Source organism: Sporothrix brasiliensis (genome assembly GCF_000820605.1).
Source record: "Sporothrix brasiliensis 5110 chromosome Unknown Cont17, whole genome shotgun sequence".
NCBI lineage: Eukaryota > Fungi > Ascomycota > Sordariomycetes > Ophiostomatales > Ophiostomataceae > Sporothrix > Sporothrix brasiliensis.
Window position 1 is genome coordinate 837,149 of NW_024467136.1, and position 25,437 is coordinate 862,585.

The 25,437-nt window shown below is 55.1% G+C and overlaps 5 protein-coding genes across 5 annotated transcripts; 2 read left to right on the forward strand and 3 right to left on the reverse strand.

Moving 5' to 3' along the window:
- Positions 1 to 1,824: 1,824 nt before the first annotated feature.
- On the forward strand, positions 1,825 to 5,814 carry SPBR_02201 (uncharacterized protein; the record flags this gene model as incomplete). Its single annotated transcript, XM_040760504.1, has 3 exons — positions 1,825 to 1,831; positions 1,929 to 2,010; positions 2,100 to 5,814. 3 exons carry the CDS (start codon positions 1,825 to 1,827, stop codon positions 5,812 to 5,814), a joined length of 3,804 nt encoding a protein of 1,267 aa, XP_040620228.1.
- Positions 5,815 to 6,440: 626 nt separating this feature from the next.
- SPBR_03330 (dolichyl-phosphate mannosyltransferase polypeptide 2, regulatory subunit) lies at positions 6,441 to 6,877 on the reverse strand (the record flags this gene model as incomplete). The annotated part of the gene is made up of 3 exons (XM_040761632.1): positions 6,441 to 6,629; positions 6,732 to 6,812; positions 6,875 to 6,877. The coding sequence occupies 3 exons, from the start codon at positions 6,875 to 6,877 to the stop codon at positions 6,441 to 6,443; spliced, it is 273 nt and encodes a 90-aa protein (XP_040620229.1).
- A 758-nt stretch (positions 6,878 to 7,635) lies between these two features.
- SPBR_09111 (pre-mRNA-splicing factor CWC22) lies at positions 7,636 to 10,263 on the forward strand (the record flags this gene model as incomplete). The annotated part of the gene is made up of 1 exon (XM_040767237.1): positions 7,636 to 10,263. One exon carries the CDS (start codon positions 7,636 to 7,638, stop codon positions 10,261 to 10,263), a length of 2,628 nt encoding a protein of 875 aa, XP_040620230.1.
- A 309-nt stretch (positions 10,264 to 10,572) lies between these two features.
- SPBR_02557 (tRNA-dihydrouridine synthase 1) lies at positions 10,573 to 12,472 on the reverse strand (the record flags this gene model as incomplete). Its single annotated transcript, XM_040760860.1, has 2 exons — positions 10,573 to 12,126; positions 12,314 to 12,472. 2 exons carry the CDS (start codon positions 12,470 to 12,472, stop codon positions 10,573 to 10,575), a joined length of 1,713 nt encoding a protein of 570 aa, XP_040620231.1.
- Positions 12,473 to 14,084: 1,612 nt separating this feature from the next.
- Positions 14,085 to 16,888, reverse strand: SPBR_02316 (uncharacterized protein; the record flags this gene model as incomplete). The annotated part of the gene is made up of 3 exons (XM_040760619.1): positions 14,085 to 14,132; positions 14,200 to 15,605; positions 15,817 to 16,888. 3 exons carry the CDS (start codon positions 16,886 to 16,888, stop codon positions 14,085 to 14,087), a joined length of 2,526 nt encoding a protein of 841 aa, XP_040620232.1.
- Between the last annotated feature and the right edge of the window lie 8,549 nt (positions 16,889 to 25,437).

Consider the following 25,437-nt stretch of genomic DNA (forward strand, 5'->3'; position numbering starts at 1 on the left):
AAAGAGTGAAGAACGTGGCGAGAGACAATGACGGAATGACTCCCATAGGCAGCTGACCACCTGCCTAACGCCCCGCTATATTTACTTCTCCAGACGCTCTTTCCTTATCTGTGGAGCGCTAATGGAATATGCACCCAGCGCTAATCACACACCCCTGCAGGCGGTAATGTTAGGCAGTTAGTGGCTCTTGCCCGCTGGAACCCCTCCAAGCCCTCCAGTCCTCCCCCCCGTGTACACTCCACCCCCGTAACTCGGCTCCCCCACCACCCTCACTTAGCCGCCACTTCCTGGGAAGGTCACCGGCAACGAGACTGGTGACTGAGACGGTCGTTTGCTGTAGGGCAGGCGCAAGGCAGGGTCCGTTGCCTGTCGTCATATGCGCCAGAAATGTACTCCCACACCAGAAAGGCTATGGCCAGGTACAAGTCACTTCGGTACTTGTAACAAGCGTGTCGTATTGCTGGCCGGCCCTGTACTGACGATAACCACCGAAACGCGATACTCTGTCTCTGTGCCCCCTCAGCCCCCTCTCTCATCTGTCCTCGTTTCTCCGTCTCGTCCTCCTTTTGGCCAGACTTAGGCGAGGCCAGCCTGGACATGCCGCTGTTCATTCCCTAATTAAAACAGTACTGCTAGCAGGCTGAGACCCTGACCCTACCCCACTCTGCCACCCGTTCCTTCCGACCATGTTTGCTCGATAGACTCATCGACGTAACACTGTGCCGCCGCCCACTTTCCCTCTAGCTCCCTCTCTCTAGCTGCTCTTGGAATAAAGCTACGGCGTGCGCAAAGACGCTCTATTGTTGGCCATAATCAAACCGGTCGGCCCTTCCCAGCCTGTGGTTTAACCTACCCAGAACACGCTTCGCGCCTTCTTATACCAGCACCCTTATCCCCCTTATCGCCAAATCCAGACCGCGACTTGGCAGCAACAACACCGACTGCCGTTCTCCTCACTCACTTGCTCCTTCCTTGTACAAACTGCATCGTCCCTGTTCCAACTCTTGCCTGTATTTTGTATCTTTACTTCGATTTCTGCCGCTTCCATTCGAACAACCCTTCGTTCTGTTTTCTAACTTCTGACACACATCCCGTCAACACTCTTTACGCCTCTGGCCCCTCCCGCTGTCGTTGCCGCACCCTCCAACCAGACGGCACCCTGCATCCACTTGTGCTGCGCGTCGCTGGAGCTACTGCATTCTACCCTTTCGATTTGCCTTGTCCCAGTAATACGCGCAACACACCCAGCACGACCAAACACACCCTCTCTAGAGTGCCCCATATTACTGTCCTGCATCTCCACCGTCTCCCCGTCCAGTCACATCTCGGCGCTCCCCTGGCTGGCGTGTCACCCCTCTTCACCCCGGCCTGTGGTGCTGCTTGCTTGTGTTGTCCATCCTTGTCCCCCGCTCGCCTGGAACTCTCCGACCACCACCGACGCATCGAGCTGTTTCTCTGTGCCTCCCTCGTCGACCTCTGTCTTCTCTGCCCACCAGCCTTCCACGGACCGACCATCACGACACCGCCTCCGTCAACGTATCGTGCCGACAAAGCGGCTTCTGCCTGACAACCGCTGTGAAGCTTCACGTACCAACACGCCAAGGTACCACAGAAGCTCGGCTTGCTGGTACTAGACTGTACCGTTGCCTTCAACGACCTTCTTCGGAACCTCTCACTGTCGCTCTGACTTCCGGACGTCTTCGGTGTCTCCTAATTGTCACGTCAATTTTCAACTGCCAGTTACTTCGTCGGTCCTAGATCTACCATACCCTTGGAACCCCGAACCCCTTCCGCCGTCGGCCAGGCGGTGGGCTTTAACGCTTAATGCCTAGTAAGAGCTATCCGCGTCGAGTTTGTTCCTCTGCTTTTGGCTTTTGGCAAGACATATGTATCTGTACGGATTGCGACTAACACATGTTTCCCGCCAGGTGCAAAGAAGGCTAAGAAGGATGCAAAAGAGGCTGGCGGCGTGGTCGCGGCGGTGACCAAGCATGCGTCTGGAAAGTTTACGTACGTCATCTCCCCCATATCCCACCCCTCGGCACGCATTGGTCCTCTCCCCTCCATCGCTTCCCCTCCATTGCTAACGCACACTTCAGTAACGGAAACGCCCCAGGCCCTGCGTCGGACACTTCCAGCTCCGCAAACCAGTCGCCCAGCGTCGAACCCGTGGCGACCCCGTCTTCGAACGGCAACCCGTCCATCTCGCCCATTTTGGGCGCTGTCCCTTTCTCTGGCGCCCCTTCGTATGCGCCCTCGCCGCGTACGATCCCGGGAATGGGTGACTGGGCCCCGTCGCGCGGCGGCCTCTCGACAGGCTTGGCCGGCTCGCCTGGACATCTCATCAATTTGATGGGTGAGTCGCCTCCGAGCCGATGGTCCTCGCCTCGGCCCTATGGCACAAGTCACACGAGCCACACGAGCCACCTCAGCCTTGCCAGCAATGGCAGCCACCATACCAGCGTCTCTGTCTCGCCTCCGATGGCCGGTGAACTCCGTGGTATAACCGGCCGCAGACCGCTAAGCTACCACATGGACCCCGCCGTCCAGTACCCGCCCGTATCTCAATCATCCCCACAGCATCCCCCCCATCACTCGGGAACATCACCAGGGCACCGCCGAGACTCGCTTCATTCGCACTACGCCCAGTCCCGTGGTGTGGCCCCGGCCGCAGCCGCAGCTGCTGCCATTCCGAACCCTCCTCTGCCTCACCAACCGCAGGCTCATTTCTACGGTGCCCCCGACATTGACATCGACCTGCAGTCTCGCCAGAACGGCCTGAAGGCTGGGCAACGAGGATACCACTTTGCCTTTGACACTCTCCCGGCCTCTCACTATCAAGGTGGAAGCGCCGAGACCGTCGTCACGGCTGGCTATGAGGGTGGCTTGGAGGTACACTCCGTCTCAAAGCGTGGACTGGACCGACTCGCCAGCCTTTCGGGCTTGCGTGGAGGTGTTGTCAACGCCAAGATTCTTCCGTGGACCGTATCGAGTCCTGCTCTAGCGGACGCTTTCCCCCTTGTTGCAGTGGTTGTGCATGGTCCCGTTCTGCCTCCTGCGGCCTCTCCAGATGCAGGACAGGTCGAGGCCAGTGACGTACCGACGGATGAACGCTGGAAACACGGCCGCACGGCCGACGGGAAGCCGGGTACCGTTGACAACAAAGATGCAAGCCCGCAGCACTCGCCACTGGTCGGTGCCCATGGCGAATTTCCTACTGGTAGGACGTTTTCGGGCTCTGCCCTCCCGATCGAATACTACCAAACATCTGTCGAAGTGTACTCGTTGAAGCTGAATCGGCGGATCTGCACACTTCTCGAGGCACCCAAGATTCCACTACAGATCGCTGTCACGAGTCCCATCTTCCAGGCGCCTTCACCATCGGGCGCATTCCACATCAAAGCCGATGCCGGAAACATTGTCATTTCGTCGGCTGTGACAGGCGAGTGTTGGCTGTACCGGCAGATGGCCTTTTCTGACGAGAGCGATCTTCCATTTATGTTTGTGGCCAAGCTGTGGACAACACTTCAGCAGTCTCTTAAGGGAGACTCCAATGCTGGAGACGCAGCGACCGAGGGTGAACGCTCCAGAACCGCCGCTTCTACACCGAGCTCTTCGCCGCGGCTCGGTCTTAAGCAGCCTGTGTTGTCGCTTAGCGGCAAATGGCTTGCATATTGTCCTGCAACGCCATCGTCGCAAATCGCACTGCGGGCGGTGGTCCCTGTTCCGGTCCATGGGCGGGCGCCCGGCTACAGCTCGATGACACCGCCGCATCTTCCACCCACAACCGCTGATGTGGATCTCCCTCATACAGAGAGTGTCATGAACAAAATTATGCGTGATGCCACACAGGAGCTTATCTCGGGCGCCAAATGGGTTGGCCAGCAAGGCTGGCAAGCTTTTAATAACTACTGGAAAGGCAGCCCGGGAACTTCGGCGCCTCAAGCGCCCCGGTCACCTCCGTCATCAGCCTATGCAGGCCGACTCGACGGCCAGTTTCCGCCCACGCACGGCGGGGCGGCACCGGCCGTTGTCTCGAAAGAGCCCGGCCTTGTCTCTGTTATCGACATCACGGCGTTAGGCGGCTCAAGCACGATCCACCCCATCACAACGTTCGCTCCGACCCTTGGCTGCAGTTTCCTTTCGTTTTCGCCGACTGGTCTCTGGCTCTTTATCGCTAGCACCAAGGGTGATGTTCAAACTGTATGGGATTTGTTCCGCATCCAGTATACCAAGGCCTCGCCTCTCCAGGCAGTTAGTGTGCCGGGCAGCTTGACCGGACCACGGGTTCGGCAGATTGCCCAGTTCTCCCGGATGACTGTGGCTCGCATCGTGGATGTGGCGTGGACCAAGCCCAACGGTGAACGTCTTGCCATGGTCACAGAGCGGGGAACCGTGCATCTTTTGGACCTGCCCTCGAGCGCGTTCACTTGGCCGCCGCCCCGTAGGCGGGGGACGCGGCCACCGTATGGCGCTGGAGCTGCTGGGCCTAGTTCCGCTGGTACTGACACGGCAGCTGGGGGGACCGCTTCGACGGCTGTCTCCTATGCATCAAATGCGCTGACAACAGCTTTTGATGCGGCCCGCCCCCTTCTGACGCGCCCCCGTCGGAGCAGCTCGAACGTCCCGCAGTCCACAGGCGCTATCATTGCAGACCATGCCAGTCACGGCGGCAAGATCATTGCCGCTGGCATCAGCCACTCCCTTGGGAAAACGGGCAATGCCATCAGCCAGCTCCGACATACTGGGGAAAGCCGTGTGTCCCTTCCATCGGGACCGTTCGCTCCAGGGCCTTCGTGTGTTGCCTGGGTGGCCGGGAAGCGCCACCACTCTCTGTTTGTGTTGGGTGATGGCTTTGTCCGCCACTTTGTCAGTCGCACGCGGAAGAAGTCGTCGGGCCAGCGGGTCCTGCATCTTGGATTCAACAAAGACCTTCGGGTGCCCAATCTGCCAGATGATCTGTTGTCGACGGCGGTCCAACACTATCTGGACCCCGAAGTCTTCTTGGACTTTGTAGAGCAGAATGACGCCGGGTCCAACACCATGGTGCTTGCCAACCATGCGCAGCACCCATCCGTGGTGCCCACCGCTGTGGAGTCGTCGATCCCACACGCCGAAATCGAGTCTAGCGCACCATATCAGCCTTTCCACACGGACCGGCGCATTGCGCTGTACGAATACGATCCGCTTCGGCAGGGTGCTCTGTATGCCCAGTCACAGTCTGCGCTGATCTACCCTTCTTCACTTCCCTCCCACGAACCGCCGACGGCTGAGTTTTCCGCTTTAACCATCTCCCCTCCAACACCTGCCCTCTCGACCTCGCCAATGGACGATGACCTGCTCACAGCGGCTCCGTCGGTCACCGGCAAGTCCAAGTCTGCAAAGAAGCAAGCTAAGGCCGCTGCCAGGGCGAAACAGAATGAGCAAAGTCAGGACCCAGAACCTTCTTTGGTCGATACTCTTGAGATTGAGACCAACAACGGTAATGGTAACGGTCACAGCATTCCACAAGCTCCAACCAAGGCCAACAGCAGCTGGGTCTTTGGTCTGCCGATTGTGTCCACCCTCGTAGACACGGGCTTCCCGCCCATGTCCGAGGAAGAGTCGTTCAACATTAGCCACGAAGAGACACGGGCGTTGCCAGCGTCGGCCATTGAGCGCGTGCTCGAGCAAGTGGGTGGCGAAGAGCAGATAGTCGTAACGACGCGACGGAGGCGTGGTGGCGGACGTCCGTCGCCGGGTGACCCGGACGACGAGGACGGGTTCTTTGAGGACGACTGCGAGGTCCTCGACTTTGCGGACCAGAGAGTATAATTTTAATGGGCTGTGGTTTAACTGCACAGCGTATCTTGGGACCTGTTTTATTCGACGAAGAAAACAATCATATACTGCACGTTGCACTTTGTTTGGGTTTGAATACGGTGTTTCTCTCTTTGATCCAGCATCTTGTTCCCTTGCATCCTGCTTTGAGTTTGGGACTTTTTGTGTTCGGGTTGCTTTTTATCTCTCGTCTCCATTGGGTAGCATAGATGCATTGACTTCATACTCATCTCAACATCATCCGCGCATCGAGTGAAAGCCAATAACAAAGGATGTATGGCATAGCCATGATTATTGACAATGGCACGCAGCAAAATCAAGGAATGTCTATTTTTATTCAGTTGTAAATATGTGTCCAGTCGCCCGTACGTTTGTTTCCCTCGTTGCCTTCGGCAGGTGTCATAGTAAGCAGCCGCGGCAGCACCATCGAGCCTTTTCTTCGAATTTTTAATTACCAACAAGACCTGGGCCATCATGTATAATTGACAAGGACAGCCATGCAATGGCCGGTGGGGTGCATAGCATGCGCCATCGTGCCTGGTTCATCCTCCTGCCCATGCGCGCATGCATCCTCTTGGGCACATGCGCACACCAGTTCTCTCGGCACCTTGGCGTCTCGTTTACGCCTTCTTCTTGGCGGCAGCTGCCTTCGCCTTGGACGACTTCTTGCGGTTGCTGCGGATCATGACGATGCTAAGGAACGTGCCGACAACGGCCGAGCCCAGCAGGATGAGGATGACGGGGATGCGGATGGCCCAGACGCGCGGCGGGAAGAAGTTCTGGAGCGGGTGGTCGGCATCAACAAAGGGCTGGCGCAGGGAGGGAGACGTCAGCATGGGGCGGCACATACGCGCATGAACATCTGCGCAAGTCTGAAAACACGAAAATTATGGAACCGTGGGCCGACTCACCATCAACAGAGCCCAGATGGTGTAGTAAAGGAAGACGACGGAAGCAGCCACGAGCATGGCGAGACCTGCAAGTTTGTCCAACTGCACAGGCAGAGTTAGTAACATAGCAATGTCAGAAAATGCACACCCCAGGATGCACTCACCATCGTCAAGAGACTCGGTGCTTTTGATCGCAAGACAGGGGGGAACGGCGAAAAGCGGCGGCGAAAGTCGTCAGGGGAAAGAGGTGACAACTGGTGGTGTTGAGGAAAGTCAAAAGAGCGACAAGAGCAGAGAGCGGAGCTCGGAGTGTATGCGAAATGCGGTGATGGATCAGTCTTCTCGAGTGGTAAAAGCAGGATGCATGAGGGAGAGCATCGACGACGCGCATCGAGAGCCAGATGAAAGTTAGTATCGTGTTCTATTCTCTTAGCCCATGCAGAAGTGCAATGCCCCCCCCTGGCGCAACCTACTCCAAAACGGCAAGGCGCGCTTTCTGCACGCAAAGAGCTCCTGCTACAGCAGGCACCCGTGGACCCACTTTGATTTGGTCGTTTCTTCGCTCGCACCTTCCCGTCCCAATTTTTTTCGCCTCCCAAGCAAAAAGGCGACGCCACAGGCTTCAAGCCACCCATTTTTCGCTCCATTCACGTCTGCACTTGCCTTGCGTACGCGAAGCGATCATCGCGATAATTAGGCCCTTTTCCATTTTTGTTTTCTTTTTATTCCCTGAGACTTCTGCCCTCGAAGTTCACAAAGGCGAGCTTAGGGGTGTCTGGCGACGAAACTGCGACGCGGCTGATTCTGCACCGGCATCGTTTTCGACTGCCTTGACCAACAGCCCCCCCCCAAAAGCATCCTCTGTTTGCAGTTTGCAGACTTTTGTCGGTCTTTGTGTCGTTCTCACCGTCCTCACATCCTCACGATGGCCGAGTCACAGTCACCCGAGCTACGCGACCGTAGCCGAGATGGAAACCGAACGGCCAGTGTTTCTCCGTCGCCAGGGCCGGCTGCACGCGACCGCTCCCCGTCGCCTCTCCCGCGTCGGTCGCCATCTCCTCCCCGGCGACGGGCCTCTCCTCCTCCTCGCCGACGCTCTCCACGGCCGACGAATACACACCCCTCGCGCCGACGCACACCGCCACCCCAACCGACCGACGCAGAAAAGCAGGCAGCGGCCAAGGCCGAATACAACCGTCTCCTGACGGCACGGTCGGGTGGCGTGTACGTGCCGCCAGCGCGGCTGCGTGCTCTCCAGGCCCAGGTCCAGGACAAGACGTCCAAGGAGTACCAGCGGATGGCCTGGGAGGCTCTGAAGAAGTCCATCAACGGCATGGTCAACAAGGCGACCGCGGGCAACATGCGCCAGATCATCAACGAGCTGTTTGGCGAAAACTTGATCCGCGGCCGAGGCCTGTTGGCCCAGAGCCTGATCAAGGCCCAGTACGCGTCTCTGCCGTTTACGCCCGTCTATGCGTGCATCGCCGCCTGTGTCAACAGCAAGCTCCCTGCCGTCGGCGAGCTGCTGCTGCGCCGGCTCCTGCTGCGCTTCCGTAAGGGCTTCCGCCGCAACGACAAGGCTGTGTGTCGCAGCGCGACGACGTTTATCGCCCACTTGGTCAACACGCAAGTCGCCGACGAGATGATTGCCGCGCAGATGCTGATGCTGCTGCTGCACCACCCGACCGACGACAGCGTCGAGATTGCAGTCAACCTGACCCGCGAGGTCGGCAACTACATGGAGACAATGAACCCGACGATCATGGTCGTCGTCTTTGACCGGTTCCACCACATTCTGAACGAGGCCGATATCGATAAGCGGACGCAGTACGCGATCGAGGTACTGTTCCAGAACCGCAAGGATCAGTTCAAGGACCAGCCGGCGATCCGCGACGACCTGGACTTGATCGAGGAGGAGGACCAGGTGAAGCACCTGCTCGAGCTCAACGGCAAGTTCGAGGACGAGGCGACGCTCAACATCTTCCGATACGACGAGAACTGGGAGGCCAACGAGAAGGAGTACGCCAAGCTGCGGCGCGAGATTCTAAACGAGAGCGACAGCGAAGACGGGTCTGACCGGTCGGACTCAGACTCCGCCTCCGACTCGGGCTCCGATGACGACAGCTCTAGCGAAGACGAGGAGGAGGCCGCGCAAAATGCCATCGACATCAAGGATCGGACCAATGCCGATCTCGTGTCCCTCCGCCGCACCATCTACCTGACGATCCAGAGCTCCATGAACGCCGACGAGGCCGTTCACAAGCTGCTGGCCGTCGACCTGCCGGAGGGCCGCGAGAACGAGCTGCCGTCCATGGTGGTCGAGTGCTGTTCCCAGGAGAAGACATACACCAAGTTCTTTGGCCTGATTGGCGAGCGCCTAGCCAAGATCAACCGCCGGTGGTCCACCATGTTCGAGGAGGCCTTTACCAAGTACTACGAGACCATCCACCGCTACGAGACGAACCGCCTGCGCAACATTGCCTGCTTCTTTGGCCACATGCTCGCCAGCAATGCCATTGGCTGGTACGTGCTGTCGTGCATCCACCTCAACGAGGACGAGACGACGAGCGCCAGCCGTATCTTTATCAAGATTCTGTTCCAGGAGATGTCCGAGGCCATGGGCCTGCCAAAGTTGCAGGCCCGCTTCCGCGACGACGTCGACCTCAAGCCCAGCCTAGATGGCCTCTTCCCCGTCGACAACGCCCGCAGCCTGCGCTTCTCCATCAACTACTTTACCAGCATCGGCATGGGTGCGCTGACCGAGGAAATGCGCGAGCGGCTGATCAACCTGCCCAAGCCGACCTTGCCAGCCGTGGCGGCCGCCCCGAGCGACCGTTCTGGTTCGCGCTCGCGCTCGGGCTCGTACTCGAGCTACTCGTCGTCGTATACAGGGTCGTCCTATTCGCGGTCGCCGTCCCGCTCCCGCTCTCGTTCTCGCTCTCCTCGCCGGAGACAGCGGTCGTACGACTCGCGTTTGCCGTCCGGCTCTCGTTCGCGCTCCCGCTCTCTCTCCTACCGCTCCCGATCTCGATCATACACCGCGTCCCGATCGCCGCCGCGAGCCGCCAAAAGCGCACGGGGCCGCCGGTCCCCGTCGCGTTCCTTGTCTCGGTCTGCGTCTCGGTCTGTGTCGCCTGCACCTCGTCGCAACGGCAAGCAACCTGCCACCACCCGGCGCCAACGCAGTCGCTCCTACTCCTACTATTCTCGCTCACCAACGCCTCCTCCTGCGGCTTCGTCGGCGTCGACAAAACCAACCGCATTCAAGGACAAAGAGCGGCTCGTGCACCGCGGCCGTTCGTTGACGCGCTCACGCAGCCGCACAGCGCCGCGTTCACCGTCTCCCCGTGGCCGTGGCCGTGGCCGTACCCGCAATGGATACTCACGGTCACCGTCTCGGTCACTCTCTCGCTCGCCGTCCCGTTCTCCATCGCGGTCGCCGTCGCGGTCGCCTTTGCCACCAGCTGGTGGCAGCCGCCGCCGCCGCCGCAGTGATAGCGTGTCAAGTGCTGGAAACGATGCGCCGCCGAAAAAGCATCGCCGTGGGGACTAGTTGTACCGCTGCTAGGATTTGGCGAGCAAATCCTATTCCAATTCCAATACTATTTTAGTACCGTTGTAATCGTGGTAGTTTTTGGTGTGACATGAAGATATCCTACATTTCTGAGCTTATTTTCTCTACTTTCCCTATCATCTTCTTTACTTCCTGTCTCATGTACTCTAGCTTTCATGTCCGGTTCAGCGAATGTTGTTTAGTTGTCTACAAAAAACTTTGAATTTCTAGATCAGGGCACACATCAATGATAGAAACACGCGCTGCGATTGTGAAGTATATACACCATAAATAGTATGGATATCGTTCCTATACCACCACCGCGGCCTCAGCCTCCTTGGTCGTGTCGTCGTTCTTGTCCGCCTCCTTCGTTTCCTTTTCCAGCTCCGCCTTGGCCTTCTTCTTCAACTGGATCGCGCCCTTGGCTAGCGCTTCTGCCGGCATCGGCCGCAGGATCGGCTGCACCACCCACCATGGCCGCTTGCAGCGCCGGATCGCCGCCGCGGACGAGTTGGGGTCGTCGACAATTTCTGGCTCGACCTCGGTGTCTGCACCGGCCTCGTACTCCGCTTCGAATGCCTTGTCCTCGCCCGCCAGTAGCGCCTGGCCAACACGCTTCTCGAGCATGACCAGAATCCGCTCGTAGCCAGCCATGTCAGCCTTGCGCGTACGGGCAAGTCTGTCGCGGATGTCGTGGTGCTTGCCGACGGCGTGGCGCAACAGGTGAAACAGGTGGGCCTGGACGGCGACAAAGTTGGGCGAGTTGAAAATTTCCTTGGGGATGGGCTGCGCGGGCGTGGCACTGCCATTGCCATTGCCATTGGTGTGATTGTCCTGCTTGCGCTTCTTTCGTGCCGGCTCGCCGCTGTCAGCTCCTTTGCCACCAGCTCCGCTCGACTTGCTCTGCCCAGGCTCCTCTTCCTTCAGCCACTCGACGGGATCGCCAACAATGAACAGCGGCTTGCGAGCAGGCGGTGCAGCTTCGCCCAAACAATATACGTGCAGGATGTCGAGGTAGCGCCGCATGACGGCATCAATGCGCCAGCCACCGCGCCGACTGCCTGGACGGCTGCTGGTCCAGTATTCGCGGCGCGGGTCGGGGGTATGCCAGTAGTATTCTGGATCGGCCACAGCCGGCGCGGAAGATTCTGGTTCTGGTGCAGATACGGAAGGGGGTGGTGGTGGTGAAAACAGCCCGGGGTTCGATAAGAGACCCTCGGCACTCATCACGCCGTCAAACCCTGTGGCAGCCAGGCAGCGCTCAACATCGCCGTGCTCCAACACATTGCCGTTGGCAAACAACACCGTCTCCTTGGGCAGGTTCTCCCGCAGGTACCGCAGCATCGTCCAGTCGGCAATGCCCGTCATGTGGCCCTTTTGCTCGCGCCGCCGCCCGTGCACCGTCAGAATGCTCGCGCCCGCCGCCAGCACCGTGCGCGCGTACTGCAGTGACGCCTCCGGCGTGTCCAGGAGCCGAATCTTGGCCGTCACGGGCACATCCAGGTTCTCGTGTAAGGTGCGAATCAGCTTCGCAATCAGCTCTGGCTCTTCCTGCAGAAAAGCACCGTAGTGGCCCTTGCGGGCGATGCCCTGTGGGCAGCCCAGGTTCAGGTCGACGGCATCACAGTAGGGCGCTACGCGCCGAGCAGCGGACAGCAGGGCGTCGGCATCGTTGGCACAAAATTGGACAAAGAGGGGTCGGTCGATGGCCGGGTTGCCATCAAGAAAAGGGCGCAGGCCGTTGTCGGTGCCCACACCAGTGCCATTGGCGCTGTCACCACCGTTTTGCTGTTCACCGGTCTCTTTCGGAGTGCTCGTTGTTTCACCCCTTTCACCGCTGTCTTCCTTGATGGCCTCAAAGTGCTGTTCGCGGTAGCGAGGGCTGTCGACAAAAAGGCGCGCGTGCAGCATCGGGGAATAAGCCAGAACGGAGGTGCGTTGGTCGGGCGGCAGGAAAGAACGTGTCAGCATACGCCAAGCCTGGCGGACAGCAGGTTAGCAAAGCATCTACACAGTGGTAAGCGACAAATGGAGGGGCACGAGGGCATACGAATTCGGACTGGTCGACCATGGGGGCGACAATGTGCTTTGGACTGCCAATGCTCTCGTAAAAGGCACGGCCGTGCAGCTTTTTCGAGAGGCCATTTGATGCCTCAGCCACTGGAGGCACCGCAGTCGCAGTTGGGACGGCGGCTTCTGTGGGTGACATGGTGGCAGTAGAGCGGCCGAAGTCAAGTCTAAAAACGAATGAATTCGTGAAAGAAGACGACGAGGGGAGAGGGATGCAAGTTGACGGCGCTGAGCGAAACGGCCGCGCCCAAGCCCACACCGGTCGCAGAATACGGGCCTCCAGCTTTTCAGGGTCTGTCGCAAAGGCAAAATGACAGAGTGTCGTTGTGTCTGGGATTGTCGCAATTGCGTGTGGATGACGAGAAATGTACGTGCGCCTCGTTTAAGTGATTAGAAAGTATGTCCTGTTCCGTCTTTCCGGTTGGGGAAAAAGTTTCTGTGGCGGGTTGTTCCTTATCGCGATAAGACTTGGTCGGCCGCCACCTTCTGCCAACGCCCTGACACTTGCCTTTTATGGATCATAGCGCAAGGCTGAGAAAGAGCGGGAGAGCGGAAACCCGACGGGGTCCAAAATGCTTGGCTGTCGCGTTATGATTGGCCAGCAGCCTGCATGTTGGGTCCAATCCTCAGCCCCGCGTCATCTGCAGTTCAGTGGACTCTTTGGACCACTGGAATAGGAGACGCCCCCACAGGTGACGTTATTCTTGGGACTTCTGAGTGTTTCGTCGCCATAGCTTCCCGCGCCACAATGTAGGACAATAAATTATGGTTTTATGATCAGGGGCTGCGTCCTTCCTTTATGCCACCGCACCATCGGATATTGGGAACACACGGAGGACTCTGCAGTCTGCTTACAGCGTATGTCGGATCTTCTGACTTGCTTGTTTTGTTCACTTCTCATACGGGTTTTGTAATGGCTCTTTGAGTCGAATCTTCAGTGCTTTCCACTTCTGCGTCTGTTATTTTCTCAGTTGCTGCTAAACTAGAACAATGCACACACTCTCAGAAATTAGGCCGCCTGCAGCAAGGGGAGGGGAAAACAGAAATGCCAGAAAGGGAAGAAAAAAATAAACGGAAAATGACAAGAAAGCCGGCAGAAAGGGAAAACATGACAGGAAAAAAAAATTATGAGCGCGATCGCCATGACTAAGAAACAGCAGAAACGAGATAAGCTAAGCCAATAAGGTAAAATAATAAAAACACTCAAGAAAAAGTACCGTTAAGTCGCTGCTTGCTTGCACCACTGTTTTCGGATGCCCCCAAAACTCAAATCCGTCCGTTGTTTCGTCAAAGGACTTTTGTATGTGTTCCATCTTTTCAGTGGTGCTGGTCTGTTATTCCTTCTTTCGGACCGTCTTGGGCAGAATACAAACTGAATTGCTCCTACCAGTCCGGGAAATCCCCTTTCTCTCCTCTCTCTCTGTGTCCTATTTTCGTTGGTGCAGTGCAAGTCCGTGTTGAATTTTGATATCGTTTATGCCGGTTGTGACAGCCGCAAGTCGTGGACAGCCAAACGATAAAACAGATCGGTATATGTGGTTCTTCAGCTGCCACGTCGGAAAGAAAGGGTCACGAGCCTGAACAACGCCAATACACCAAGACAATGCTGTTCGAGAGACAAAATTCTCGAGTAACAGAAAATACGGCTGCTGAAAATACAATATGCGAGTCGCAGAATATCGGCTTTTGCTAATGTGCCGGACGATCGAAAACAATGTATGATGAAGAGTAGCCGCTGTTGTTCATGTTCGTTAGAAGAAGTGCGTGTAGATCTTCGAGTTTTCGTGAACCTCCATTTCCTACAGTAGGATAGTGAGTTAGTATATATCGTAATTAAAGAAGACAAGCAAGAGCAGCGCAGCGTACCATTTTAAAGCTGTTCAGCTCCTCCTTGATCTGCTGAGCAAGCATAGGTGTCAGGCGGTTGCAGGTGGCAATCTCGCCCCGGCGGTCGTACTCCTGGCTGTGCCATGTGTCGTAGAACACAATACGGGGGCTGAACGTAGCAGACCGCTTCATAGAGCCCTGCGGCGTGCTGCTACCACTGCGGCTGTCGTTGCGCAGACGAAGCGCCGACACAAAATAGTCCTCGCCGCCAATAGCCACAGAGCCCGTCCGTTTATGGCCCTGCACATCATCGTTGGGCGTGCTAGGCGCGCTCGACGCCGGTGATTCGCTAATGGGAGGCGGGTTGTACAGCTCAAGGGCGGGGCCACGCATGTCCGCCGGACTTCGCGATGGGTTGGAGGCGCCGCTGGTGTTCTTCAGAATGCCCTTCCGGACAGCCGCCAGAACCTCAGCACGCTCCTTGTCGCCCTCAATGATGCTCTTCCGCGCCGCCGCCGAGTTGTCGGTGCCCGAGCTATCCAGGCGGTCAGATGTGATGGAGATGCGAGAGGCATCAATCGAGTTTCTCTCCAGCCGCGGGAAGCCAGTACCACCGCCGGTTTTATCGTGAAGGTCCGAGTTGACATTGACACGCTCGCGCTCAGCCTCCACCGTCACCATCGAAACAGTAGCCTCAACGGCCTCGCCGTTGGACGTTGTGACAGGGCTGGCCACTGGTCCGTCTGCAGCCGGAACACCAATGACAGACTTTGGCCGGAACAGGCCGACAAGCGACCGCGTGCTCTTCTTCATGCCACGACCCATTTTGCGAATCATGATGGATGCAGACGAAGCCGTCGATGAGATGGACAAGTTGTCGGTCGAGCCCGAAAAGATCTTGGCGCCATAAATGCTGCTGCCAATGCCGCCCTCCTCCTGCTGCTGCGCAATACGAGCCTGCTCAGCATCGTACGCCTCTTGGTCGGTCATCTCCTTCTGCAACTTGTTCGGCAAAGTCACGTTTTCAGTTTCTTCGTCCGGACCATCTGCCTTGCGGAAGTCGGCAGCGCTACCAAAAGAGAACGCACGGCGGAGTTTTGACGTCTTGCTCCGAAGCCTGCCGCCCTTCTGGTTGATAGCAGAAAGGTGGCGCATTGCAGGACTCTCAAGGTGGCTCGGCATCCCAGACGGCCGGGCCGCCGGAGCCTCGCGGATGCTACCAGCCGGGCTAGCTGTGTTGCCGTTTTGGTTGATGGCGGGAGGGGCCGTTACAATTGAACCGCCAGCATCGCTGCCTTCGCTACCAACGTCGACAGGTGTGCCAGTGAACGACAGCGTACTAGCCAGACGGCTGGTGACATCGGAAGAGATGCGGGGCGGGATGTTGATGAGTCTCGGGGTTTCTTTGTTCTTGTCGGTAAGCGCATCGTTCTGGTTGACAATAACTGTAGAAGCAGGATTGGTAGTGGAGCCAGCAACAGAAGACTTGTTCCGGTTGGTAGACTATACGAAATGGATGCCATGCATTAGTGAATCGGTTCAGCCCAAACCCACCCAAAGTATTTCGTGATTGGGCAAAAGAGCGTTACTGCGTATGCAGGGGGGATTAAACAGTGGGAAAGTCATTCATGTCAAAACGCGTAATGGAAAAAGTACTTACAGATGGACGCGAGCCACTGCTGCGGTGGGATGCAATGCTCTCTGAGCTGCCGGCCTTTGTGTGATGCACCACAGGTTGGTGCGAGTTCACGGGCGTCAGAAGCTTTTCCTTGATGGGGCTCCTTGGCGCAGGCTGTTGTTGCCGGCGGAAATCCTCGGGCCTTGGCAGAACAGGGGCAATCGTGTACTCGGAGGCGCTCAGAGACGACATGCTACGGCGACGGAACCGCTTCACATCATCACCGGACTGGCGATGCAGCTGGATGTCGTCGGCAGCCAAACCGCTCAGCATATTGTCGTGGAAACTGTTCCGGCGTGGATCCGCACCCAGCTGAGATAGAGGCTGCGTGCGCAGCATTGAGGACTTTTGTTGCTGGTCGGGCAGGCTACTGTTGCTGCCGCCGTTCGAGGCGTACAGGTGGCCAACGCTGGCCATGCCGGAACCGGAAGGCACAGCAGAGGCCTGCGATTGTGAAGCCTGCTTCTGCTGTTGCTGCGACGAGTTGCCAGCCGGCCGCCTGTATCTGTCTGGGGAGGGACGAGCGGGAATCGCTTGCGTAAATGAGAGCTGCGGAGCAGAACCAGTCAGATAGGCGGCGGACTGAGGACGCGGTGTAGCAGACACCCGACGAACACCCTGGGCAGGCAATGATGAGTCGTCGCGGCTGCCTACGAAACGGTTCGCGGCAGGTGTGCCGGTAGCCAGGTTGTTCGTGGAGGCGCTGGCGGGCTGGCGGCTGATCCGTGCAAGGCTCTGAGCACTGTCGAAGCTCTGCACTCTGGGCAATTGAGGAGCAGTGGCAGAGGTCCGAGGGTTGCCGGCCGTGGTGTATTGTGAGTGCTGCTGCATTTGAGGTTGCCATGCATTTGTGGCGTGAAGGCTCGGGGTAGACGTGAATGCATATGGCTGGATCGGTGCCGTAGAGGAGCGGTAGAGCACAGGAGCAGCCCCCATGTTATTAGATGTTCCGTAGAAGCTGGTGCGCGGCTGCTGGGCAGCATACTGCGATGAGCCCTGGTTCTGAGGAGGCAGCATGCCACCAGCGGAAGAAGGCCGTGTTTGAAGCATGGTCAAGGATCCCGTTTGTTGAGGGTAGCCCTGGACCAAAGCAGCCATATTACCCTACCGCCTAGACAAAGAAGCCTAGTCTTGAGAGAGCGCTGTTGGCAAACGGGTCAGTAAGAGATGTTCATGATAACTACTAGGTAGCAAAGAGAAGTGTGGAATGGAAAGACGCTGTGTAGTGAATCACGAGAGATTGTCCAACATGGACGGAAGATGATGCAAGCTAAATGTTCATGGCCGGGAAAACAGGCAAACCGCCTTTGTCTTCACAAACTTCTGTTGAATGCAGGGGAATGTAGGTGAATGCAGGTGAAAACGAGTCTGTTTGTCTTGAAGTTTTCGCACCAAGATTGTGTGTACTGGTTGTCTATTTCTGGCTCAGGCACAAGAAACCTTGAGCAACCCTCCTCGACGACGAAAGAGAAGAGTGAGCGAATTTGCGGGTTTCAATAAGCTGGGGGTGTGGCAAGACCGTTATATTGGTGACTGGGCGCGTGGGAGAGCAGTTTGTAGGGCAAGATGGGCGGTAAAGCAAGCAAGCAGCAAAGTATTTCACCAGAATGGTTTGGTTTGAAGAAGGGGGTATGGCATGTGCGGGCAAGGCGAGACACGCGAGGACGATGGGAGGTAGGACAGAACTAACAGGTCGGGTCGATACCGTGGTGACTTGTCAGACAGTGTCGACGAAGATCACGTTCAAGTGTAGCCGGTCCCAGTCATCCAGAACTAAGAATCGAAGGAGAAGACGCAAATGGGAGGAGGAGAGAAATGAGTATGGTCGGTTGGAATTGTGGAAGCAGCCGTATTCGCTTGTAGTTCGTAGGAGAAAGGAATATCGAGAAGGCGTCGAGAATGCCACAATCGTAGATACGAAAACCGAAAGATACGATGTTCGGTGGAAAAAGGGAAAGGGGAGATCGTTCAAGACGGGCGAGACGAAAAAAGAAGATCAGGGTTGATCGAAGCGGGAGGAGACGGTCGAGAAGCTGAAAAGAAAAGGACAGACGAGAGAAATAACGAAGCACACAAGAACCAAAAAGTCAACAGAAACCCTCCAAAAAATGATCGTAGAAGTAGCGGAAAGAGGCGTAGTTTGCAGACGATAGAAAGTCGAACGAGACAAAACGAAGGGAAAAAGAAGAAGAGGAAGATGGGATAACGAGCGGAGGACAGAGCGAGACAAACGGACCCCGGTTGCTCTCCTTTAACCAGAGAAGAAGCCGAACGAGAAAACGAGCGAAGGACGACGAGCAACAGACAGAAAAGAAACAATAGAAGATGAAGAAGAAAAAAACCGAAACAGAAAAAGAAGAGGCAAGGAGAAAAGGAGACGGCCAGGGACGCGTGTGGATTAGCACGGAGAGGAAAAAAGGAAGTGAGGTCGACAAAGAACGAAGGAAAGGAGCAGCAGAGGAAAAAGGGAAAACGTAGGAAGGGAGAAGAGAGGAGACGAACAGACACGACGAGGAAAGGAGAACATGAGAGGAGAGAGGCGAGGCAGAGGTGGAGATAGAGCCAGGCGAGACAGTGGCCCGCTGGAGCAGGGCCAAAACACACCCGTGGCTGCGCACCGGAGCCAGGGAATACGGGAATGAGAAAATGAGAGTGGGGGAGGGGGCGCCGCAACAATGCAACCTACTACTGCGACTACAGCAGGCTTGTGTACGTCTAGGAATGGGGGTGATGGTAGAATAAAAACGAAGGCGAAATAAGGGGGGAGGGGCCTGGTGGCCCAAAAAAACCAATGGATACTTTTGAGAGGGCAAGAGACAAGAGATACTCGCGAGGCAAAAGAAAACGGTAAAAATGACAGGCGACGAAGTTTAGAATAAAATGCACAGAGGAGATGCGAGAATCTTGAAACGAAGGTCGATTTAGGGGGGAGTGAAGTCAGAAAAGAGAGCCGAGGACAAGAAAGAGGCGATGCAATGCAGATGGCAAACAACCCCCCAAAAGGCTGGGTATTACGCCCGAGATAGAGGCAAGAGCGACCGCCAAACAGCTTGGTAACGACTCAATGGCGTGGGCAAAAGGCAGGAGACAAAGCAGGGAAGGACCGACCGATGGCGCTGGATGGGCCGGAGATCGAAGAAGGCGCTACGCTACTGCGAGTGGATGCGGCCAGGAAGGCGGTTACGAGAAAATGATCGAAACAGGAGAAAAGGTTGTGTGGAGCTCTTTCCATAAGTCGTACATGTACAGAGGCGAGGTCCATCGTGCACCCAAAAAAAGTCGGGGAATACAAAACGTGCGGTGACGGTGCCTGAAGCGGTTTGCTTTCAGGGCCGTTTAGGGCGTAAGTCAGGGCAGCCATGCTGTTGGACAGAAGGCGTTGCTGACCCCACTAGGCCCTGGAAGTTGCTCGATGCAGGTTGCTGCAGGCTGCTGCAGAGCACGATTCCAGGGGGCCCTGGAGATTTACACGCTAGCGCGTGTTGCGAGATGCACCAAAGAGGAAAGGCCCAGGTTCCAGCACAATAATAGACCACGGAGCACGGAGCACACAAGCGTTCAAAGAAGGGAAAGAGCAGCAATGCTCCGCACATGTCTCTGGCCAATTTGGAAGGACCTTAAGCAGCCCAATTTTGGCTTGCAGGCGAGACAACTGCAGATATTACATCGCATATATTGCGAACGCAGGTGCAAAGAAGGAGTCTGTCGAGTGGCCAGTTTCGCTGACCTGAGCCTCTGGAAAGCAAATGTCAACAACGGAGGAAACCATTGAGGAGGAAGACTTTCTGCTTGGTCTGACCTGCGACATATCGTTGCGCAAAAAAAGAACAAAAAAAAGATACTGCTAAAGCAAGACAAATCTTTTCCGGAACCGCTCGGTGCGAGAAACGCCAAATCTCAGGTCAACGAGACAAATGCAGCACAAATGCCATGTATTACACCATAAAGCAACACCGTACAGGATTCAACACGCTGCATGCTTTCGATTATGCCAGACCATGGCAGCCAAGATGAGAGAAAAGGGGGGATCTGATCTGTCTTGCCCGGGGTTGGGCGGAGGTGACAGGGACGTCTCCAAATGACACACATCTGCACATTACCACACCAGAAAGCCCTAAGCGAGGACCATTTCTCTTTACCCTTTGTCCCTTTTCCCTGTACTATCAAACGCGGTCTCATCTCGACCGCTTCGGCGACATACTTTCGTAGTGTTATGTGCAGATGCGGCATGTATGAAAATAGTGTAATATTTACAACCTGAGCAGCACGAGGCGTCCCAAGACAACCCAAATATTAAAGAAGACGGGATCCCGTAACCCAAGACCGAGGGCCCAAAGGACTAATTGCCCTATCCCCTTGCCTTTGCCTATGCATATGCGTATTTTCCGTGTTTTGTCTGACGATGTGCCGCCGACACCAGCGACAGTTCGTCCCTTTCCCCGGTCGAAAGCCGTGCGGCAATCGTCGACAGTGCGTGAGCAACAGGGACAGGGTTGAGCCTTTGGGGTGGTAAGTTGATTTATTTATTTTTCTTTTACGAAGTATGTTTTTCTTTCCTTTTTTCTCTTTTGTTTACGGGTAGACTCCACGTACGATGACCGTTCTCCACAACACTCCGTAACACGCCGGCCCTCTTCAGGTCGCACATCGCCATTACAACGTGCAGTTTACGGTCCCATACCAGGAGCATTGAATGCACCAAAACAGAGTGTTATTTCGCTTGGCTGCACGTGGAGAAAAGACAACCAAGCTGTCAAGCTACCCTGCATTTTGAGATTCTCTGTCAGATGCAGACAGGAGAGGGGCATGGGACAGGATGATGGATTTAGCATCTCGTCTCCTTCCAGTGCAACATAAAAACTGGTTGAACGTGGCACCGTGCGGACGGAGCATGGGTTCTCGCCAGGGGGAATGGAACGCAAGGGCCAACCCCAGAGAAACACAAAATAGGGGACGCTTTTGCGAGGATGACCAGGCCACTACGAAAGTAAGCAGCCTTCTTTTGACATGGGACACCCGTCTTGATTGCTCTTGATTGTGGACGGGCCATTCATGCTGGCCTGGTATGGATTCTGCGCAGTGGCAAGAAAAGATGTGAAGTTAATCAAGGAGGCACGGCGACTCTTCCGTGTAAATCGGCCTGGCCAGGCCCCTCGCCAATTGCAAAATGCGGATTCAATACAAGGCTCAAATTTTGCAGGACACGGAGTGCGTGACAGTGCGGTCTCTCCCGTGTCTTGTACTCGCAAAAATCGCCATAATGAGACAGTTACCGATCCACAGGTGTTCAATAGGGTGCAATAACGACAAAGCCATGGGGAAGAAGGCTACACCGCTCTGTTGTACACTTTACTCTACCAGCCAGTGTAAGAGACTCTCTGATCTTGGCATGCCCGTCGCTAGATTGTCGACCTACTTCTTCCACACAAGATACGTCGTGTGAGGAGCCAAGTAGCACGGAAAGGTCGAGTGGGTGAAGTGGGTGTGGTGCTTTAAGGAGGCAACGGGGTGCTCGTGGGAAAACGGGGGCAAGCAAACAAGCAATACGGAATGGGCAAAACTAAAAGCCAAAAAAAAGGACGACAACAACACAGACAACACTGGCAGGCCAAGCGTCGAGCGGATATGAAATGGAATGCTGGCCAGCGCCCGTCAACAGAAAAGGGGCTCTTAGGGTCTGATTCTCGTCATGGCTGATCTACAAACTCAAGGTGTGTTTGCTGTACGATGTATGGAGAAAATGCAAAGTAGAAACAAGGGGAACCACACCAGAGCAAAACAGGCAATTGCTAAATTACGAGGAGCGGGGGCGAGGGAGCAGGGCAGGAAGAGTCTGCAAGAGGCGCGAGGCAAAGGATAGGCCGTGCGTATTCGTAGGAATGGATCAATGAGATCAGGCGTCCTCCGCGTCGTATCTGCAGGGGAAAACAAGACCCTGACAATGGCGAGCGAGGAGACACGAGTCAGAACAAAACGAAGGAAAGAGAAGCAGCTGGAACTGCATACGAACCGCAGAGCACAAAATAATCACTGCCAAACCAACCAGAAGGAAAAGAAAACAAAAAAAAACCAGTCTGTAAAGATAACGTGGAAGACCTGTCTGGATGTCTTGATCCGGTGTCGGGTTTTCCTCGTATTTGTCTATTCCTGTCGGTTTTGCTTGCGTAAAACAGGCGATGACGGCCAGTTCGGTGATTGAGTAAATCGTACATTGGTAATCTGTATGGCCGTCGTATAACGAGTATGTCCTCCCCACTTTCTGGGTCGCCTTTATGTCTGGCCTGGTTCTTCGTAGTTGCGCTCAGACACGCTCTCAAATGTTTATTTTATTCGCCGGTACGGTATGCGACACAAGGATGAGATTGGTACGACACATCTAGCAAGAGAAAAAAAAAAACAGAAACGAGAGACCAAGCAACGAGACGACGAACGGCTGAATGGAACTGAAGTGGCACTGCGTGCGGACAGGGAGACGCGTCGTGGGAAGAGCATCTGTGATTGGTCCCGGCCTGGGGGGTAACAGTGCAGACGTAATATTATGACGACCAGGGATGAGAATGAGCGAGAAACAAAATAGGGGGAAACTGGCCTAACCCAACGCATCTCGGCACGGCTTCATTGAAATCCCCCATCCACTTTACGCGTTTTTTTACGGTGGCACCATTATGTTGCGGTTTCTCGTCCTTTTCTCGTTCTTGGACCCCTTTTTACAACCAATGTGGCCCCCGTTATGTCTGCTAGGGGCTCCTCTTTCAGTAGAAACCGACCAAGAGTGGGCACATTAGAGGCGCCTCCTGTGCCGCCCATCAGCAAGGCTGTGCGGAGTATTTCCAAGAAGGTTGGCGGGCTCAGAAGCTCAGACAGAACCAGACTTCCAAGAGATCTGGCAAGCATTGGGGTTGGGTCATGTCGAGTCCTTTTGTATAAATTGCGAAGGTCCCATACGTAAATATGTTTTATTGATTGTGCCTCTCCGCCTCAGTTTCGTCTCCTTTCTTACCAACGAAAGCTTGAACGCCCCATCAAATGAGTTCCATCAACAATGCCTGCTTTGTCCCGCTTGCTCTTGCGTCCCTATCACGTAACGGCCGATCTGCATATTTCTCCACCACTTTCGACATTCCTAACCACCCAAAGTCCCGCCCTTTGACCCCATGCCCTGGGCCGTCTCCATCATAAAAGAGCTCAAAATGGCACTAAATATAGGACGGAAAGACTGGGCGTTTGACGATTTTCTTGTCGATATGGGCCCGCTGGCCCGTTACAGTGACGCGTGTGACTCGCATGCTTTGTGTGCTTCTTCGCGGAGATGCTTAGCTGACGTTGTCCGGAATGGTGGGAAACACCTGAAACTGAAACGACGCTTTCGAGCACGGGGAAGCTCTCTACAAGCCACATCCTCGCACGATACCCTGTTTGCAAACAAAATACGGAGTACGTGTGCCTGTACACTATTCGTGATCCTCTCTTAACATTAAAGGGTAAACATCAGTAGTGCAATCGACAAAGCAGCTGTAACATGGCTCCCAGCCTGCCAGACTTGCCAGGATGAGAAAAAAAGACCCCTCAACTACAACACATATGTCGTCCGTATGTTGTATTTCCTTGTCTAAACCTGTCTTGTCCCTCTTTTTTGGACAGGGCAAAGGCAACAAGAATCGGTACTTTTCCTCGATTTCCTTCCTTATCCATTCTCCCTACCGCCTATTCTTGTCTACAAGATACGCGCGATCTGCTTCCCAAATTCTTGCTTCAAAATACTCTCTGCCTTCGCTGGTCCCAATAACTTTGAAAGTGCCGGTTCCTGATTTCTGATCTGCCATCCTCCTCTTCTTTTCGCCCCTCCGCCGCGTGCCTTTCGCCCTAAAACCCCTTTCCCATTATCATGTGCCTATCCACACGACCCAACTACGCTCTTACAGTCTTCTCGTGCTCCGTCTTCCGTCGTGGGGTCTTGTTTTCGTCACCGTCTTTCCCACCTTTCCCGCCGCATATGTACTTATATGTCGTACACTTGTGATGCTACTCGGCACAAAACTAATATACGTAGACATGCCAGCTGAGGCAGCCAAAATTCCTTCCTCGTCCTGCGCGGTCCGTCGCTCTCCGCCATCACATCAACAAGCGCATAGTGAAGGCACCAAAGATGCAGGAATCACGCACTATCAGTGGCAAACGTGACCGCAATACAGCCGGGGGGTTGCACTTGGTACAAGAAATATTTCCTAGCCTGGCTCCTGTGCATCTTTGTGCCACAAGAAGGCACAAGTTTTCTTTCGTCGATTTTGTTGTCTTTGCCGCAGAAAGCGCATGGGTCACAGATGGTTGACAAAACTAAAAGAGAAAACGTAATTCCAAAACAACCATTGCTGAGCCGTCCACACTCAAGGCTCAGAACTGTTGCATCGTGCTTTTCTTCGTGGCTCTGGACACTTGCTTCGTCTCGTATCATCATCAACGCGGTTGCAGGGTGCAAAATGCCCCACCTCTTTGGGAATTTTTTCTTAAAAGACTTGTATTGAACCTCTATCTCCCCTCTCCTCCTCCCTCCTCCCACTATGTATGCAGTACGACCCCAACTTTTTTCCACCCTAGCCTCTATTTTCCCTTCATCCTCCCGACCAATGTCCCTCCCCTCCTACAGAAGATCTTGGAGGGGTTCATTCCTTTTTGTTCGTTTATTCTCCCGGGGTTGACCAAAAGGTAACGGTGGTTTGGTTCATCTTATCTCGCCGGTCTTGTTCCCCGTCCATCTTTTCCCAGAGAATGTTGGCCATTATGGTGTTCGGAAGTCCCATTTGCGTCCCCCCTCCGTCTTCTGACAATGGCGGTGAGGAAAGGTGCGTCCCATTCACATTACACCCGGCCCCGGATCAATAGAGAACTTCTGGTGGTGTCCTCCGCGAGCATAGAAGAAGACTAGTACAAAATGACGAGGCAACTTCGAGAAGGAAATGCAGAGTGAGGAAACAAGCATGGTTACACTGCATACGAAAAGGGCCACCAGCAATCGAACGCCAATGCAGTCCAGTATGTTTTCTGTCCCCAAACTCCTTCTACGTACAATGTGCAAACTTACTCTTCCTCAATTTGATCTGTCTTCAAACTCGTCCTATGTGAATAACGGGTTCAAGTGTAGGTGCGGGCTCAAAATGAGTGTCCCATGTGTCAAATGAGAAGGGGGGCAATGAAAAGCAAGTGCATGTTTTTACTTTTCTCAATCGAAAACAAAAAAGGATGTCTACAATGTCTTCGGTACAGAATCGGGCATAGAGCAAGCACAGAACGTCGGCAGCCAACCTCCTTCGCCGTCAACGCGGCCCAGTTCATGCCGAGTGTAGGCAACAGGAACGCAATGAACAGGAGTGGATACAAAGGGTTGTATGGTTGCAAATATGGCCTCATCGCCAAAGAATGGGAGGGTCTTGTATCGATGGCAATGAAGAGCGGGCGGCAAGGCAACCAACGGGCGAGGTTCAGTGATTTTCAGTATTTTTCGATACGTCTCACTTGCCATCCGTGTCTTCCTTGACTGCCTGTGAAGGTGCTTTTTTTTCTTTTTGGCTATTGCCCTAACAAGACAATGATCACGGGATGCA